Genomic DNA, 19,074 nt, shown 5'->3' on the forward strand with positions numbered 1-19,074 from the left:
TCACTATGAGTCAGAATTGACTTGATGGCAATGGGTTTTGTTTATAATAAGGAGAGGTATACATGCCATTATATCTGACCTGTGTCTCTTGACCCTAAAGAAAGTAAGGCATACATCAGACAGGTTTTGGTTATTGGCTGTACTGCTGGGCCAATAGCCATATTCCTGTCTCTGCAGTTCCTCTTAGGTTGATCTTATGCTGGTGTAAAGAATACTACCCCACTAGGGATTGTGAAGCAGGGAGTAGTTGTATCAGCTAAAGTATTCTTTGAGCATTTTCTTTACTTCTTTCTCTCTTACCCCCAAGTCCCTGCCACAGGTGGATCGACACACAGTCTATAGTATCATCACTAACTTCATGCAAACCCGGGAAGAAGGTAAAGCAGGGCTTTCTAGGAAATCTGGAAAGCAGGCACATCTTATTCCCCCCTCGCCCCCTCCCCCCCATTAGTAGAACTCATTTTAGCTTGGATGTTGTATAGAAGAGCCAGGACTCTGAGAGAGAATGATAAAGGGAAGCTGGTGGGGGGAGCACTTGCTCCCCAGAGAAATAAAGGGAGGGTAGAGTTTGAGTTAATGTTTTAAATCCTTATCTCTATAACAGTGTGTATATGTTATACATCACTTCTTCACTGCCCGTTTCTTCTGGAATAGGAAAACAACAGGGTCTGCTCTGCTCCAATAGGCAGGAAAAGAGAGGCAGTGATAGCAGAGGGAGAACACAGTCAGGACAAAGCCCAAGCTTTCTGTTATGTGGGACATTGGTGACCCTGTTCTCTTTTCCCCAGAGCTGAAGGGCTTAGGAGCTGACTTCACCTTTGGCTTCATCCAGGTGATGGATGGGGAAAAGGATCCCCGTAATCTTCTGGTGGCCTTCTGCATCGTCCATGACCTCATCTCCAGAGACTATAGCCTTGGTATGTTCTGGTAGCAGTGAATTAGATGGTTGAGGCTTGTCAGATGAATGAGGTTATAAATCAACCTGATTCTTTGTCTCCTCCCATAGGACCCTTTGTGGAGGAGTTGTTTGAAGTGACATCCTGTTATTTTCCTATTGATTTTACCCCTGTAAGTAGCATCTGATTCAAATATTCATTGAGTGCCTCCTAGGTGCCAGGCCCTGTTGCAGGCACTGGGAATACAGCTGTGAACAAAGTAGACACATACTTGCCCCCATGAACTTAGGTTTTAGTAATGAGAAATGGAGAAGCATTTGACTTCTGAGCAGGTATGTGGGAGCCTACTGGAATGTAAAACATGGTCCCTGCCCTTGAAGAATATAATCTAGTTCTGTTGTAGTTTTCATTTATTGAAACATTTAAGTAACAGTATGAGACTATGTACCTAAATGCCTGGTGCTATAGTTGTTCTGAGAAGATGGAGTTCAGTGTGAGCTAGAGTAGGCAGGAACTGACTTCACAGATAAGATAGGGTTTCACTTGGTTTCTGAGGGATGCATAGGATATGATTCTGGAGCTGTAGAGGGCATCTCAGGCAATAGAAACAAATTGACAAAACAGGAAGGCACTGTTGAACACTATGTACAGGAGGTGTTTGCTCTGACCCCCTCAGCCCCTTCCTGCCACTCTGCATCTTGATTTCCTTTTTATTTCCAAATACTCAGGGTCTCATCACGATGTGTGTATGGGCAGAGTCTCATCACGATGTGTGTATGGGCATGTGTACTACAAGCATTAATGGTTTGGAAGAAATGAAATGAGTCACATCACAGCATACCACACAACATTTCAGTATTGACTGTCACTGCCTTTAAAGTTATATGGCCATCTTTACTGTAAGGATTTTCTTTCCATATTTATTTTAGTTAACATCACATTGCTTGGACCGCCTCTCTCCTGAAATTTGTTTCATCTCTTTCATATCATTATCCCTTATCTCTGATCCATATGTTTTTGAAAGCCCCTTGTTAGGCTACTAAGTTTCTCTGTTTTTTCTTCGTTTTGTTTTGAGTTTTGTTTTTTTGAAAACATGATACATTCACATGATTCAAAATCCAAAAGCTGCAAAATGATAGAAATCTCCCTACCACCAACCTCCTATCTCCATCCATAGTCAGTCAGTTCTTAAAATTATGTCTGTATCTTTACAGAGCTATTTCATTCCTGTGTAGGCAGATGCTTTACAAAAAATGGTAGCATACATACGCACTTTTCCTGTGCTTTACCGTTTTCATTTAACAGTATATCTTGGGATTTCCTATAAATTAGCCTTTTCGTTCTTTATGGTTGTATAATATTCCTTTGCATGGAAATACCTACTTAATTTCACCAGTCCTCTACTGGATTAATATTGTACGTGTATCATTTTACATGCCTGTGAGTACAGTGATAGGATAAATTCTTAAAAGTGGAATCGCTGGATCAGAGAACATGTGGATTTATAATTTGGGGGAGAGGAAGAGTGTTTTATTCACTTTTTTTGCAAGGTAGTACAGTGAGTGTGATTCAGCATTTAAAGGGTAGAGAATTAAGACCCTTTCACACATTCTTACTACCACCATCCATTTTTCCTCCAGAGACAATCACTGTTAACCAGCTACTTATATATGTTCTAGGCAAAACAAGCTTTTATGTAGATAATGAAAGGAGACTTTCTGTTATTCAAGCAGATTTTCGTGTGTTGTTCTGCACTGTAGTCTATGGGAAACAGAGCAATCTTGTCCAGATGTTATTTAAAAGAGAGATAGCTGGCTGTAGTGTAACTATTTTTGTTAAAAGTATTGTCTTATCAACCAGTTTGGTCACGTGCCATCATCATAGTGGATTTCATCTGTCCAAGTGAGGGTTCCTTTGACTTTCACTGTCCCCTGTGTTTTGTGCTAACTCTAGAGCACGGACAGCAAACTTTTCCGTAAAGGGCCAGGTTGTAAATATATTGGGCTTTGTGGGCCATGTGGTCTCTGTTGCAACTATTGGACTCTGCTGTTAATAGCACAAAAACAGTATATAACTAAGGGGTGTGGCTATATTCTAATAAAATTTATTTGTGGATGCTGAAATTTGAATTTCATACAATTTTCACATGCTACACAATGTTCTTTTGATTTGTTTTTAACCATTTAAAAATGTAAAAACAATTCTTAGCTTTCAGGCCATACAGAAACAGAGGGTAGGGCTGGTTTTAGCCCATGGGGTTTAGCTTGCAGCCCCTGCTCTACAGGGAAGGCTGGCTTATGGATACAGTTTGACCACAAACTTTTTAAATGTGATCCAATCTCAACTAGTTGCTCCCTACTCCTGTTGCAGAGTAGATATTGGATCTTCCGTTATCATTATCCTAGGAATTTCCTTATCCTTTGTCTTCGATTAGATCTCCTTTTTTGTGTGTTCAGGTATTCCTGATTTTGTGGTTTACTCACTCGTTTTGATGGTGCACATCCAAAGGCAACATTTTTTAGATTTTGCAAATCTGAAAATTGCAAAGAATTGGAAATCCTTTTTCCCAAAGATTTTGAAGGTATTGCTACATTTATGTCTAGTTTTCAGCTGCTGTCGATAAATCCTCATTCCTTCTGATTCGTAATCCTTTGTACTTACCTCCCCCATCCCCTCCTCTCTGGAAGCCCTCAACTGCAATACTCCTGCATATCCAAGACCAGAGACCTCTGTTTTACCTTGTCCGGAGAATTAAACCTCCAGATTCTGCTACAGTTAGGAAGGAGTTTGGGAGGGAAGCTAGAAGGTCAAAATGTTTCTTCCGCCCAGCTCTGAAGGTACCTGGTACTGCCAGTTCTTAAGCCTCTCAAGGATTGTGCCGGGTGTTGGGAGTAGGAGTTACTCGGCTTTCCCCAGCCTTCCTAGGATTCTGTTGTCTGGGGCCTGTTAAGTCATTTTCTTCTTACCCATTTGCTTTTCAGCTTCTGAAATTTTGTTGCTAATATCTCTTCTGTTTTCTTCAACCTTTAGCTTTATGTCTTAAAAACAAACAAACAAAAAACCTTTATTTTTGGTGGGGCTTCCAAAGGGGAAAAAACCTGACGCATGTTTTCCTCTTGTCGTCTTGATGTAGAAACCTGCAGTGCTTTTTATGTCTTTAGACTTTTGGTTTTCCGAGAAATCCTATATTCGAGGGGGAGCATTTTATATTGCAAGAAGTACAGCGTTTATATAAGGATGGTAAAATAGATATTTCCATCAAAGGTGCATTATTTAAATTGTGGCCCAACCACAGAGTGAAATACTATCAGCCACTGAAACTAGTGTTATGAAAGAATATGCTAATATAATGGGAAAATATTCTGAATATATTGTGAAAAAACAGATTACAAACCATATGTACAGAAGGTGTCATTTTTTTTAAAGTATATATTTTATAGGGAACTAGTATATACTAACACATAGTCATTACATATAGAGAGAAAAAGTAATACACTAGACGGTTAAGGGTGCTCACTTCTGAGTGGTAAGATACAAGCAATGTAGTCAGATAGAAAATTACTGTTACAAAGAAAAAATCCCCAAAGAACACATAAAGAGCAAGCATGTCTTCCTGCTGGGGCCTCATATCATACTCTTCTGCCAGACTGGGTGTAAATATTACTCTGTTCTGCAGGGTTGCCAGGTTGAAATTTATGTCCAAGTGTGAAGAAGAGTTATACAAACCCATGGCCCTTCTTGCTTTTTCAGCCACCTAATGATCCCCATGGTATCCAGAGAGAAGACTTGATCCTCAGTCTTCGAGCTGTGCTGGCTTCGACACCCCGATTTGCCGAGGTTGGTCTACCAAGATTAGGATATATAGCCTCGGCCCATCGAAAGTTTTGAAGAAAAAACAGTAAAAGTATGGGGGGAAAGAAGGATCTCGTATGCATTTTAGAGAGTGACATCCTACAAGCATCTTCAGGCTTGTGGCAGTCAGACTTCCAAAGTAGCAAACCTTACTAACTTTTCCTTTAAAATAGTAATCTAGTTCCTATGTGGTACTGTCTTTTGAAATCCTATAGCTTTGCAAAGTAGGCCGTTTTTCAGGTGACTTGGGGTCTGGTCATAGTTTGGCAGAAAGGTTACCTTTCAATCCTAACTCTGGACTTGAATGTAGTTCCTTGATGTAACACCTGCCCCTGAGGACTGATGGCAGTGAGGCAGTGTTGACCCTGGTGTAGCTGAGACACTACCATCCCAGGCTTAAGTTCTTCCTTCTCTCCCACAGTTCCTGCTGCCCCTTCTGATAGAGAAAGTGGATTCTGAGATCCTGAGTGCCAAGCTGGATTCTCTGCAGACTCTAGTGAGTGATTTTTCTCCTTCCGGGGTCTAGCTGCCTTTAGGTAAGTTAGGGGTGCTAAGGATTATAGATTCTAGGAGAGCCAGGGAACAGTTTGATGGTCTACAAAAGAGGGATACCCAGGATCTGGGTCTGTATGTTGACTAAAGCTCCCAGCTACATATTGTCTTGTCCCATAGTAACTGAGGAGTAATCTGGGAAAGGTAGGCCAAGGCTCCCTTTAAGCTTCTTTTTTCATCAATCAGGTGAGCTCCTATTTTCCTATGCCTTGGGTAGGACTGTTATGAAACACTGCTGGCTTTTCTGCTGAGAGCCAGGCTCCCTCAGGTGCCATTATGCTGAGATGCCTGCATATCCTAGAAAGTCTGAGTGTGATAGCTGATACGTGTGGTTCACTTGGCAGACTGCTTGTTGTGCTGTGTATGGACAGAAGGAACTGAAGGACTTCCTCCCCAGCCTTTGGGCTTCTATCCGCAGAGAGGTGAGTGTTACTTAAACAAACTCACTACTGTTAACCCCGTTTGTCAGGTATAAGGGAAAATAATATACCCTGTCCTTTTCCCTTTGTTGCCCCCAGGGCCAAGCAAGGGGGCATACTTGCAGTTGCATGACAAGGGAGAAAGTCCCAATGAGAGGGTCAGCTGCCTAGTGATAGCACTAGATCACCTTTGCACAATGCCCACTTCCTGTCCTTCCCTGCTAAGAAGCATAGGTCATGGTGCCATGCTGCATAGAGGGGGAGAGGGAGAGACCAAGAATAGAGGTTCCTCAGCGGCTACTGCTCAGAATTGGCGTTCTGTTCCTCCAAAAGCATGTGTATTAATCCTAGTGAGACTAAGGACTTGGTGAGAACATACCAGTTGAGAAGAACTCATCGAGGGGTTGATTTCCATTGCTGTGCTCTAAAGGTTCTCAAACCTCCCATGCCCAAGGAAATAAACGGTGGATGGCTGGGGTCTCGTGTGGTACAGGCTCACCTCAGTAGCCATGGGATCTTCCCTGACAGGTGTTCCAGACGGCAAGTGAGCGAGTGGAGGCAGAGGGTCTGACAGCCCTCCACTCCCTGACTGCGTGCTTGTCGTGCTCTGTGCTAAGGGCTGATGATGAGGACCTTCTTGACTCCTTCCTTAACAACATCTTACAGGGTAATGGGGCCACGGAGCCAGAATGGGGGGGGTGAACACTAGAGATAAAATTGCTTAAGGGCCAATGACCTTTCATGGGTAGCCCCCACATCTTCAGTGATTTAGGGCTGCAATCCTACTTTGAATTGAAGACAAACCTGAGTAGTAACTGCTAGCAAACTGTCTCAGGTCTCAGTCTCTACCTTTTATGGACTGCAGGGGATCAGGCAACATTCAGTTTATTCTCAGGTCTGTGACATGCTACCTCTCTAGACTGCAGGCACCATTTGTGTGAACCAGACATGAAACTGGTATGGCCAAGTACCAAGCTGTTGCAGGCAGCTGCAGGTGCATCTGCCCGGGCCTGTGACCACATCACCAGCAACGTACTGCCTTTGCTGTTGGAACAGTTCCACAAGCATAATCAGGTAAGGGAGGAGAATCTTTCAGGGAAATGGTGGGATGTGTTTGCCAAGATCTCTTTCTTATAGAGAAGGAACACGAATATTGAGCTTGAGTCCAGATGGTAGATCTTGGGTTTTGCCCCCATTAGCTACTGTTGGTTCCTTTGTTTGCTCTTTCCCTGACTCACGTTTTTTTTTACACTTTTTTTATTGCGATAAAATACAAATAAAATTTACCATTTTAACCATTGCTACGTGTACAATTAGGTGGCATTAAGTACATTCACGGTGTTGTATAACCATCACCACTGTCTAATTCCAGAACGTTTTCATTATCACAGACAGAAACCCCGTATCCATTAAATAATATCCTGTTTCCCGCTCCCCTCAACCCTTGGTCATCTCTATTTTACTTTCTGTCTCTATGAATTTGTCTGTTCTAGATACCTCATAAAAGTAGAATCATACAATATTTTCCTTTTGTATCTGGCCTATTTCATGTAGCATGATGTTTTCAAGGTTTATATATCTGAGTATTAATCTCTTATCAAATACATGATTTGCAAATATTTTCTCCCATTCTGTGGGTCAACTTTGTACTCCATTGATATGGTCCTTTGATGCACAATGTTTTTAATTTTGATTAAGTCTGGTTATCTGTTTTTTCTCTTGTTGCTTGTGCTTTTGGTATCATATCCATTGCCAAATCCAAAGTCTTGAAGATTTTTCCCTTACATTTTCTTCTAAGAGTTTTATAGTTTTAGCTCTTAAATTTAGGTCTTTGATCTATTTTGAGTTAATTTTTTTCTATGGTGTAAGGTAAGGGTCCAATTTCATTCTTTTGCATGTGGATATCTAGTGTTCCTAGCCCCATTTGTTGAAAAAACTGTCCTTGCCTCATTGAATGGTCTTGATACCCTTGTTGAAAATCAATTGCCCATATAAGTGAGGGTTTATTTCTGGGCTGTCTGTGCTAGTCTCTGGGTCTATATGTCTATCCTTATGCCAATACCACACTTATTGTACCTTTGTACTATGTTTTGAAATCAGGAAGTGTGAGTTCTCCATCTTTCTTGTTCTTTTTCATGATTACTTTGGCTATTCAGGTTCCCTTTAAATTTCATATTAATTTTAGGATGGGTTTTTCTATTAGGAAACCATGATGGCATAGTGGTTAAGAGCTGTGGCTGCTAACCAAAAGGTTCGCAGTTCAAATCCACTAGATGCTCCTTGAAAACCCTATGGGGCAGTTTTACTGTGTCCTATAGTGTCGCTGTGAGTCGGAATCAACTCGACAGCAACGGGTTTGGTTTTTGGTTTGGTTGTATAGTGGTTAAGAACTACAGCTACTAACCAAAAGGACAGCAGTTCGAATCCACCAGGCACTCCTTGGAAACTCTGTGAGGCAGTTCTCCTCTGTCCTATAGGGTCACTATGAGTCGGAATTGACTCATGGGCAACGGGTTTGTTTTTTGTTGTCTGTTTATACAGAAAACACTGTTAAGACTTTGATAGGGGTTGCATTGAATCTGTAGATAGCTTTGGATAGTATTGTCATCTTAATAATATCAAGTCCTTCTAACCCATGAACACAGGATATTGTTCTACTTGTTTAGGTCTTTTTTAATTTCTTTCAGCAATGCTTTATAGTTTCCAATGTGTTAAGTCTTTCAGCTCCTTGGTTAAATTTAAGTATTTTATTATTTTTCATGCTATTGTAAACGGAATTGTTTCCTTAGTTTTCTTTTCAGATTATTCATTGCTAGTATATAGAAATACAACTGATTTTGTATGTTAGTTTTGTATGCTACAACTCTGCTGAATTCATTAGCTCTAACAGTTTTTTTTGTGGATTCTTTAGGATTTTCTATATAGAAGCGTGTCATCAATGAACAGAGATAATTTTATTACTTCCTTTCCAATTTGGATGCCTTTTCTTTTACTCGCCTAATTACTCTGGCTAGAACTTCCAGCCCTGTGTTGAATCCAAAAAAACCCATTGCTGTCGAGTCAAGTCCAACTCATAGCGACTCTGTGTTGGATAGAAGTGGCAAAAGCCGACATCCTTGTCTTGTTCCTGGTATTAAGAGAAAAGCTTCCAGTCTTTCACCATTGAGTGTGATGTTAGCTGTTACATGTTTTTCCTATATAGCCTTTATAATGTTGAAGAAGTTCCTTCTAGTGTGAGTGTTTTTATCATGAAAGGGTGCTGGATTTTGTCAACTGCTTCTTCTATATCAACTGAGATGATAATGTGGGTTCTTTCCTTCATTCTATTAGTGTGGCATATTACAATGATTGATTTTCATATACTGAACCATCTTTGCATTCCAGGGATAAATCCTACTTGGTCATGGTATATAATCCTTTTAGTATTCCATTGAATTCAGTTCACTAGTATTTTGTTAAGGATTTCCTAAGAGATATTGTCCTATAGTTTTCTTTTATTGTAGTATCTTTGGCTTTTTGGTATCAGGATAGTCTGGCCTCATAGAATAAGTTTGGAAGCTTTCCTACTTTTTCCGTTTTTGGGAAGAGTTTAAGAAGGATTGGTGTTAATTCTTTAATGTTCTGTAGAGTTCACCAGTGAAGGCATCTGGTCGCTGGCTTTGAACCAGTTCAGACCCCTGCGGAAGATTTTTTCTTTCTACCCCAGATACGCTGAATCAGAACCTACATTTTAATAAAATCCCCAGATGATTCTTATGTATAATAAATTTTGAAAACCACAGCTCTTTTAGTGGTTTTCAGAACTGGTTCATAACCAGCAGCATTGCCTGGAAACTTGTTAGAAATGCAAATTCTCAGCAGGGATTTGAACTGGAACAAAACAACTGACGCCCTAGTTGAAAAGCTTCTGATTCAATTCAATTTCCTTGTTAAAGCTCTGTTTCAGATTTTCTATTTCTTCTTGAATCAGTTTTGGTAGTTTGTACGTTTTTAGGAATTCATCTATTTCACCTAAGTTATCCAATTTGTTGGCATACAACTGTTCATAGTATTTTCTTATAATTCTTGTAATTTCTATAAAATCAGTAGTAATAGTCCCACTTTCATTTCTGGTTTCAGTAATTGAAGTCTTCTCTTTTTTCTTAGTCTAGCTAAAGGTGTGTCAGTTTTGTTGATCTTCTCAAAGAACCAATTTTTGTTCTTGTTGAATTTTTTCTTTCTAGTCTCCAGTTTGTTTACCTCTGCTCTAATCTTTGTTATTTTTTTCCTTCTGCTAGCTTTGAGTTTATTTTGCTTTTCTGTACACCTTAAGGTATACAGTTAGGTTACTGCTTTGAGATCTTTCTTCTTTTTTAATGTAGGTATTTATAGCTATAAATTTCCCACTTAATACTGCTTTTGCTGCATCCCATAATTTTTGGTGTTTATTTTTGTTTTCATTCATCTCAAGGTATTTTCTAATTTCCCTTGGGATTTCTTTGACCCATAGGTTGTTTAAGATTGTTTAATTTCCACATATTTGTTAATTTTCCAGTTGTTCCTTGTGTTACTGATTTCTACTTTCATCCCATTATGATCAGAAAAGATACTTTGTATTATTTCAGTCTTAAAATTTACTAAGACTGTTTTGTGGCTTAACAGACGGTCTGTCTTCTTGAATGTTCCATGTGCATTTGAGAATGTGTATTCGCTGTTTTGGAATGGACTGTGTGTGTGTGTGTGTATATACGTGTATATATATATAGTCTAATAGATTCTTAGTGATATTCAAGTTTTCTGTTTCCTTATTGATACTCTGTTTGATTCTCTCTGACTTTTTTACTTCATTACCACTTAAAACATTACAGAGCAACCAGCGGCGGACAATCCTTGAAATGATGCTTGGGTTTTTGAAGCTGCAGCAGAAATGGGGCTATGAAGACAAAGGTGGGTTCACCTTTCAGTTGTGGTAACCTGGAGGGCTGTGCAGCACTGTAGCCCTATAAAACACAGCAGGGCAAGGAGTTGTAAAGAGAAATCGTTTAGAACAGTGGCCCTGTTCTGAGGTTGTAGCATAAGAGAAAACTTATTGGATCAGATCTGTTTGTTTTTTCCCAGTGGGCTTCCTGGACACCCACTGGATTAAGCTCCTTAAACCTGCCCAAGGTGTTTTTGCATCACTATTGAGTCAGGGCTGTGGAATGTAAGAGTTTCCCTCTAATCTGTCTTTTTCTAGATGAACAGCCTCTGAGTGGCTTCAAGGACCAGCTGTGCTCACTGGTGTTCATGAACCTGACAGACCCCAGTACCCAACTTCAACTTGTTGGCATCCGTATGCTTACAGTCTTGGGTGCCCAGCCAGGTACATCTTAAGAGGGAAGACAGAAATTTAGGGTATTGGTCCCTCTCTTGTGATTTCCTGTCTTAAGTGAAGAACAGTCTTAATATCCTAGTTCATACTACAACTCTAAATGATTTGAGATTTCTAATAGGATTTTGGGTATGGTGGCTGTGGGGAAGGAAAGCTGAGGTTCACATTCCCTTTTAATCACAGATCTCCTGTCTTCTGGGGACTTGGAGCTGGCAGTGGGTCACCTATACAGACTGAGTTTCCTGGAGGAGGAGTCCCAGAGTTGGTGAGAATCTAAAGCAGCGAGATAGAGCAAGTTCTTCCCTGCCTCTGTGTTGGCAACAAGAGAACCAGCAAGGATCAGGGCTCTTGCTTCTGACTCTTGGCTCTCCTTAGGGGAGGTGGGCCCCATATTTGGCTGTGACTGCTAACCAATTGGAGAGATGCAGGACTGTGCTCTCTCTCTTTCTGTTTCTTTCTCTCCTCGGCATTAAGAAGTCGTGTCCAACTCAGTGGGATAGGTACCTGAGTCCTGCTTTTCATTTTCAGCAAGGCAGCCTCAGGGGCCCACACTTCTGAACCTGTCTGTGGCAGGCCTAGGTAAGAGAATAGTGGGCCAGAGCTCAGCTAATGCTCATCTGCCCTGTGCCCCCAGCAGTGTGGCAGCAATGGAAGCATCAGGAACCCTAGCCACTCTCTACCCTGTGGCCTTCAGCAGCCACCTAGTGCCCAAGCTTGCTGAAGAGTTGCATGTAGGTATGTGTCTCTAATCTTCTGTAGCCCACTCCTTCCCAGGAAGACTTTGGGAACCTCCATGCTTGCCATCACACAGTGAAACCTTGTCTCGTGTTCCTTTCAGGAGAGTCAGATTTGGCTAGAGGCGATGGGCCCACCAAATGCTCAAGGCATCTGCGCTGTCTGCAAGCCTTGTCGGCTGTATCAACACATCCCAGCATTGTAAAGAAGACCCTGCCTCTGCTGCTGCAGCATCTCTGGCAGATGGACAAAGGTAACTACCTACCAGCAATACAAAATAAGGAGTAGGCAAGGGCCAAGTGCTGGGCTGAGCTGAATAGGGAGCAATGGCCAGCTTCGGAGTCGATGCCTCTAAGGCAGTGGTTCTAATTGTGACTATACATAAAAGTCATATGGAGAACATTTTAAAAGTTTTGGTGCTTGAGTTTCACTCAGTCCAACTGAATCAATCTCTGAGGAAGGATGGGTCTTGGGCAAGAGTAATTGTTAAGACTGCCCAGGTGACTTTAATGTGGAGTCAGACTTGAGAAGCACAACTTTAAGGCCTTGCTACTCGAAATAATGGTCTGTTGCCCAGCAGCATGGGCATCATCTTAGGCCCCTACTGATCAGAATCAGCATTTGAACAGGGTCCCCAAGTAATGTGCAAGATCCCTGCCCCTCAAACTTGAGTGAGAAGTACTGCTCCAAGGCAAAAGTTACAGCAGCTCTTGCTACTGCAGACCTATGCATGATCACCATGGGCCCTCACTAACCACCTGGGATCCCTGCCTCTCTGCACATGCAGCCCTTGGGTAGGATGTCTGCAGTGATTGTTGTAGCAGCAGTTATGTAGTAAAAGGAACAGTGGGCTCAGAGTATGACCTGGGTTTGGTTTCTGACTTTGCACATACTGTGACCCTGAAAAACCAGAGATAATTTCACTGAGCCTCCATACCCTCTTCTACAAAATGGTGGAGTTGTTGGATTTTTAGGATTGTTGTGGAAAACAGTAAGAGAGTGTATGTGAACACTTGTGTTACACAGCCTGACACAGAACAGATCTCAACTCCAAAATTGAATAAATGAAAGGAATAGGCGAGAATAAAATTCCTTGGCTCTTTAATAAGAGACTCCTGGTCTCCTTGGAAACCCTGGTGGTGTAGTGGTTAAGTGCTACGGCTGCTAACCAAAGGGATGGCAGTTCAAATCCACCGGGCGGTCCTTGGAAACTCTATGGGGCAGTTCTACTCTGTCCTGTAGGGTCGCTCTGAGTCGAAATCGACTCAGCGGCACTGGGTTTGGTTTTTTTGTTTTCTGGTCTCCTTAGTCACTCTTCTTTAATTGTTCTTCCCATCTGCTGTATCTGAAATACCTGGAGGTGCTTTTAAACAAACCTCACAGGGAACACTGACTTTCTTGCCACACAGGGAATGTGGTTACAGGATCCAGTGAAGTTATTGCTGTCTGTCAGAGCCTCCAGCAGGTGGCAGAAAAATGCCAGCAGGACCCCGCGAGCTGCTGGTATTTCCATCAGACAGCTGTACCTTGCCTGCTTGCCTTGGCTGTGCAGGCTTCCATGCCAGGTAACCACACTGCTCTTCTCCTTCACTACCCCTCCTCTAGGAAGGCTGCCTTCCACTAGTACAGAACAGCACTGCCACCTTCTGGGAATCGCTAGTACTGCAATTTTCTACCTTCAGAAGCTTACTATTTTGAATTCTTTGTCTCAGAGAAAAGTTTGCCAACCTGACCAATGGTAGGAACCAAAATCTATTAGTGTTAGTAACACTCAAAAGGATATACTCTTTTTTTCTCTTTTAAGTGCTATGACATTAGTTAGAATTAGGCTCTGGAGTCAAGCAGACCTGTTTGGGTTTCATCCTCAATTCTACCACTTGCTAACCTGGGCAAAGATATTTAGCCTTCTCAGCCTCAGTTTCCACATTTATAAAATGGAGAGAAAAAATAATAGTTCACAGGGTAGTTGGTAGGGATTACACGAGATCATGTATAGTGCATGGCAACATAAACCGTTGCCGTCGAGTCAGTTCCCACTCATAGCGACCCTATGGGACAGAGCAGAACTGCCTCGTAGCGTTTCCAAGGACTGCCTGGTGGATTCAGACTGCTGGTGCTCAATATTTGATAGTTGCTATAAATGGTAAGAGCCCATGAAGGTAAGTCCGTGTTATTTGTCTTCGAAAAGACCATTGTTACCGTTGCTGATGTTAAAAACATTCCTATCAGCTGTCCACTTACTTTCCACCAGTGGCATCACTAGGGGAGTGCAGAGGGTGTGGACCTCACCGGGTGACACTGTCAGAGTGGGTGACACCAAAATGACTGTCTAACTTTCTCATGCTCTCTGGTCAGAGCTGTCACTTTTCCCCAATTACAATGATGCTTCGAATCACATTCCATCTGCACGCCCTGCAAGCACCTGCTGTACGTACCCACTGTGGTTCTCCTTGCTGCCGGTGTTTCCATGGTCACAGATTCTGTCAGATTTCCTGGTGTTTTAGCTACGGTAATGTGGTAGTTAGTATTTGTGAACCCGTATCAATAACATTTTTGAGAACGTAAGTAATTAAAGGAAAAGAAGAGATGCTATACAGGAATTAGGATTTATCAGTAACATTAGTGCAGAAAACATGAAGGATTCTCTATGGTCTGGGACGGAGGTCCACAGAGGGGGGTGACACCAACCCTAGTGACACCACTGTTTTCCAGTGTTGCCAAGTCCAAGGACTGTGCACAAAGTTCCAAAGAGCTCCCTGTGGCCTCAGATTAGACCACTTGCGTCTCCAGTCCCTTGACTGTTCTCAGGTCTACAGAACTACTAGGGGCAGATTAAAAACTGATGCTGTTGTAACTCGGGTCCTACCTCAGTCATAATGATAGGACCTAGCCATACGGAACTCTGAACCACTCACTTACGGCCTTGTGATTCCCCATGGGTCTCTATGTGTGTGTGTTACTTTGTTTTTGCAGAGAAGGAGCCATCAGTTCTGAGAAAAGTGCTGTTGGAGGATGAGGTCTTGGCTGCCATGGTGTCTGTCATTGGCACTGCCACCACCCACCTGAGCCCCGAGTGAGTAAAACATAGATGTGTTGGCATTCTGAACAAGCAGCAGCAGACAGCTGCCCTCTGAGCTGTCCTTTTACCCAGGTTTAAATGTGGAGCCAGTTTTTTGTTTTTTAAGTTTTGCTGGCAAAGTAAGAGAAGGGCTTTTCCGTGCTTTTGGGCTCTGGGGGCGGGTGAGCCATGGGCCAGTAGTTCTTAGCTGCAGATGTGCATAATAATCACCTGGGGAGCATTTTTTAAATATACACTGAGCTCTCTCACTAGATTGTAAGCACCAAGGGAATAGGGACTTGATCTGATTCCCTGATGTATCACCAGGGCCTAGGACAGGAACAGTGCCTGGCACATAACATGTGCTGAGTTCATAACTGAGTACGTGAATGACCATGACCTGGCCCATTGACTCAGCGGTTCTAACGTGAACCCCTGCTGGAAAAGCTTTGCTGTGGAGGTGAGGGCTGCTTTAGAATCCTGGCTTCTTGGGTAACATCACATGTTCTACCCTCAGCTTAGCTGCCCAGAGTGTGGCCCGCATTGTGCCCCTCTTTCTGGATGGCAACATCTCCTTTCTGCCTGAAAACAGCTTCCCATGCAGATTCCAGCCATTCCAGGTGAGGGTTTGATGGATCGGGGAAGAGAATCTTAGGACGTTAAGTCCTTCAAATGTGTTGATGAGGGTAAGTCTGGGATGGGCATAGAAGCAGACAGGCCTATTGCAGGCAGGACAGGCCTGATAGGGTTCTTCTTCCTTTACAGGGTGGCTCCCCAGGACAGCGGCGGCTAGTTGCATTGCTTATGGCCTTTGTCTGCTCCCTGCCACGAAACGTGAGCACATTTGGGGGGCATACTTGTTTAACCACAAGGGGAGGCAGGTTCTAAGTGACTTCTGGGCTGAAATTTGCCACAGGCTAAGCTGGTGTTCTTTCACTTCCCCCATTGGAGAAGTTAGTTCTCATCCATCCTGGCGCCTGCTGCCACTTTCTGCTCGGTATCTCTCAAAGTGTTCTCTGGGTCCGTTACATGACTAGGTTTTCTGTAGGTGGAAATCCCTCAGCTGAACCAACTCATGCGGGAGCTTCTAGAGCTGAGTTGCTGCCACAGTTGCCCCTTCTCCTCCACTGCTGCTGCCAAGTGCTTCGCAGGACTCCTCAACAAGCACCCTGCAGGTACTAGGGATGAGCATGGAGCTTGAGGGCAAGACTGGGGCAAGAGCTCCCTGAATCACCATAAAAGGAGCTTGCTGATAGTATAACAGGGCTCAAACTATTCAGGCACTGCCCTAGGACAGCCTTTGGGATGAGAGTCAAGACCAGAGTTGGGCAAAGCATTGCAGGGCATAAGGGGGGGGGGTGAGTACAAGCAGAATGCTTGATCTACTTCTGCCATCCTACTCCCTACAGCAGAGCTGTTACGGACAGTTCTTTGTTGCAAGTAGACAGCCGTTGCTGTTTAAATGCTGGCACCCCTGCATTATGAGAACTCCACGCTCCCGCATCCTAGAGCTGAGTGGGCAAGGTCCACAGGCAGAGTGGTAATTGTTCTTTTTTAACAGCTTCTCAGGGAGCGCTGCGTTTAGGTGATTTACATTCATTATTAAAGGAGAAATTTGTAGCCTTTACATCAGCATTTCTTCCCTCCTTTTTAGGGCAGCAGTTGGATGAATTCATACAGCTGGCTATGGACAAAGTGGAGACTGGCCTGGGCTCTGGGCCATACAGCGTTCAGGCCTTCACATTGCTTCTCTGGGTAAGGAACTGGACTGGCAGTTATGTCTGGCTAGATAAAGTAGATCTGTTTGACCATGAACCAGAAGCATATGCTTCTCAGGGTTCTGGGTTTGAGGGTCGTGCACGCCCTTACTGTTCTCTTTCTGATTACAGGTAACAAAGGCCCTAGTGCTCAGATACCACCCTCGCAGCTCCTGCCTCACAGACCGAGTAAGTCTTTTCTGGAGACAGGAGAGCCTAGGATCTCACCAGGAACTTCCCTGTCAATCCTTGTCCTTCCAGATACGACTTCCATTTTCCTCTTGGGTCTTCAAGATCCTTCTTCTCTGATGTACCTCAAAGACTTTTTTTTCTAGCTCATGGGCCTCCTGAGTGATCCAGAACTAGGTCCAGCAGCAGCTGACGGCTTCTCTCTGCTCATGTCCGACTGCTCTGACGTACTGACCCGCGCTGGCCATGCTGAAGTGCGGATCATGTTCCGCCAGCGGTTCTTCACGGATAACGTGCCTGCCTTGGTCCAGGGCTTCCATGCTGCTCCGCAAGGTGAGGAGAGCCTGAAGGGAAGGCCCCAAACACACATCTTCTCTGCTTTGCCCAGACCACATTCCCTAAAGTGGTAATTGAGGGCCTGAGTGCTGCTTCAGAGCTGTAACGTGGTCTATACCTACAAGACTAAACTTTCAGGTTCTTGTCCTCCTTTTTCCTTATGACTGGCATACCTTGCTTATTCTGAGCTTGAGGGGTTTTTTACTTCTTTGTTGGCTGATATTCCAGGCTCAGAGATTAGAGTTGAATTCTCAAGCTATTGTCTAAGTCTAGTTTCTCCCCTGAGCTTTTCCATTTGTTACAGATGTGAAGCCAAATTACCTGAAGGGTCTATCTCATGTACTTAACAGACTGCCCAAGCCTGTGCTCTTGCCAGAGCTGCCCACAGTAAGTCCTACAGTCGGACCCTCTGAGTAAGGGACAAAGCCATTGGTTTCTAGCTGAGACTAGAAAGGGGACGAGGATAGCCAGGATCATCGGGTAACATGGTTATCCCCCCACTTTCCTGTTGTCCCTTAGCTTCTCTCCTTGCTGCTGGAGGCCCTGTCCTGCCCTGACTGTGTGGTACAGCTCTCCACCCTCAGCTGCCTTCAGCCTCTTCTACTGGAAGCACCCCAAGTCATGAGTCTTCACATTGACACCCTCGTCACCAAGTTTCTGAACCTCAGCTCTAGCCCTTCCATGGTGTGTTGAGCCCCAGCAACCCTTTGGCACCTGTGTCTCACCTTCTCATGCCTCCCCTCATCTCCTTATGGTTGTGTTCCAGGCGGTCCGGATAGCAGCACTGCAGTGTATGCACGCACTCACTCGCCTGCCCACCCCTGTGGTGAGTACCTCAGACCCTCTCTGGCATGGAAATTTCTTAGATGAGCCAGAGAAGTACCTTTTTGCCTTAGTCAAATGGGATTAGCAACCCTGCTGTGTAACTGAAGTATGAACTACAAGGTGTAGACAGGCAAGGATTTTCTTCCTTGGGCCCAAAGTGGACTCAGTAAATCCCCACTACCCTATAATAAAATGACTATCCTGCAACATAGCATCCTCTGGAATCACTAAAGAAAAACAAGACAAGTTTTGCTTTCTTCTCAATATTAATTGGACAAAGTCAGAGAATTGGCTCTCTCAGTTGTCTTGGTCTTGAGCAAGCCTCAGATTATTTCTTCTGACTCCACAGCTGCTGCCCTACAAACCACAGGTGATCCGGGCCCTAGCCAAGCCCCTGGATGACAAGAAGAGACTGGTGCGCAAGGAAGCAGTGTCAGCCAGGGGAGAGTGGTGAGTTTCTAGCCGATGGGCGAGATGGGGGTCGAAACGAGCTTCATAACTAATACTGCAAATGTTCTTTTTGCCTACAGGTTTCTGCTGGGGAGCCCCGGCAGCTGAGCCCTTGGCCTTGGCCGTGACTGTTCTCACTGACAATCTAACCCAGGATTACTAATTATTGAGCCATCTTGCTCAAGGCAGGGAGACCACTGGCGTCTGACTTCCTCTCCACTGACACAGCACAAATGCTGGGCCTCTGCTGCACGGCTGTACAAGAAACATAGGAATCCTGACTTGTAATGGGTTTGTGAAGTAACGAAGTGTGAGACTACTTGTATGTGAAGAAGGATCTTGTGGGCTCTTTCATGTATATGGCCGAAAAAGGAAGATGTGCTGCTGAGGGGTGAATGCAAATGAATGTGGCCCTGAGGACCAGGGAGGGTGGATGATGTGTGTGTACTTGCTGGAGAATAAAGGTTTCTTTTGGTAATGGGGCTGTCAGGTGTTCCCCCGTCTCCCACCCTGTGCCTCAGGAGCACATAACCAGAGGAGTCACTAGCATGCAATAGAAGAACACTATTGATACGGATTAGCCAAGACTTCTTCAACGCATTTAGCCCCTACATGTAGGGCGTAGGGAGCATGACCAGAACACCTACTCACTATG

The 19,074-nt window shown here is 43.8% G+C and overlaps 1 protein-coding gene across 6 annotated transcripts in view; it reads left to right on the top strand.

Annotated features, from left to right (window-relative positions):
• Positions 1-18,897, top strand: part of MMS19 (MMS19 homolog, cytosolic iron-sulfur assembly component) — a 33,953-nt gene extending 15,056 nt beyond the window's left edge. For 5 of the 6 annotated variants that reach the window (XM_003409202.3, XM_023546855.2, XM_023546854.1 and 2 more), the window contains 26 exons: positions 308-377; positions 789-917; positions 1,007-1,068; positions 4,647-4,733; positions 5,170-5,244; positions 5,645-5,722; positions 6,248-6,386; positions 6,639-6,793; positions 10,567-10,645; positions 10,935-11,060; positions 11,253-11,334; positions 11,704-11,804; positions 11,908-12,057; positions 13,214-13,369; positions 14,778-14,877; positions 15,380-15,482; positions 15,628-15,696; positions 15,911-16,037; positions 16,517-16,617; positions 16,752-16,808; positions 16,955-17,141; positions 17,449-17,531; positions 17,664-17,828; positions 17,911-17,970; positions 18,319-18,419; positions 18,500-18,897. In XM_003409202.3, the coding sequence (XP_003409250.1) occupies positions 308-377; positions 789-917; positions 1,007-1,068; positions 4,647-4,733; positions 5,170-5,244; positions 5,645-5,722; positions 6,248-6,386; positions 6,639-6,793; positions 10,567-10,645; positions 10,935-11,060; positions 11,253-11,334; positions 11,704-11,804; positions 11,908-12,057; positions 13,214-13,369; positions 14,778-14,877; positions 15,380-15,482; positions 15,628-15,696; positions 15,911-16,037; positions 16,517-16,617; positions 16,752-16,808; positions 16,955-17,141; positions 17,449-17,531; positions 17,664-17,828; positions 17,911-17,970; positions 18,319-18,419; positions 18,500-18,527 (2,670 nt within the window). In that variant the 3' untranslated portion in view covers positions 18,528-18,897. The remainder of the gene's footprint in view (positions 1-307; positions 378-788; positions 918-1,006; positions 1,069-4,646; positions 4,734-5,169; positions 5,245-5,644; positions 5,723-6,247; positions 6,387-6,638; positions 6,794-10,566; positions 10,646-10,934; positions 11,061-11,252; positions 11,335-11,703; positions 11,805-11,907; positions 12,058-13,213; positions 13,370-14,777; positions 14,878-15,379; positions 15,483-15,627; positions 15,697-15,910; positions 16,038-16,516; positions 16,618-16,751; positions 16,809-16,954; positions 17,142-17,448; positions 17,532-17,663; positions 17,829-17,910; positions 17,971-18,318; positions 18,420-18,499) is intronic. The other variant, XM_023546853.2, reaches the window with a different exon arrangement.
• The last annotated feature ends 177 nt before the right edge of the window (positions 18,898-19,074 follow it).

The sequence above is a fragment of the Loxodonta africana genome, chromosome 16 (assembly GCF_030014295.1).
Source record: "Loxodonta africana isolate mLoxAfr1 chromosome 16, mLoxAfr1.hap2, whole genome shotgun sequence".
NCBI lineage: Eukaryota > Metazoa > Chordata > Mammalia > Proboscidea > Elephantidae > Loxodonta > Loxodonta africana.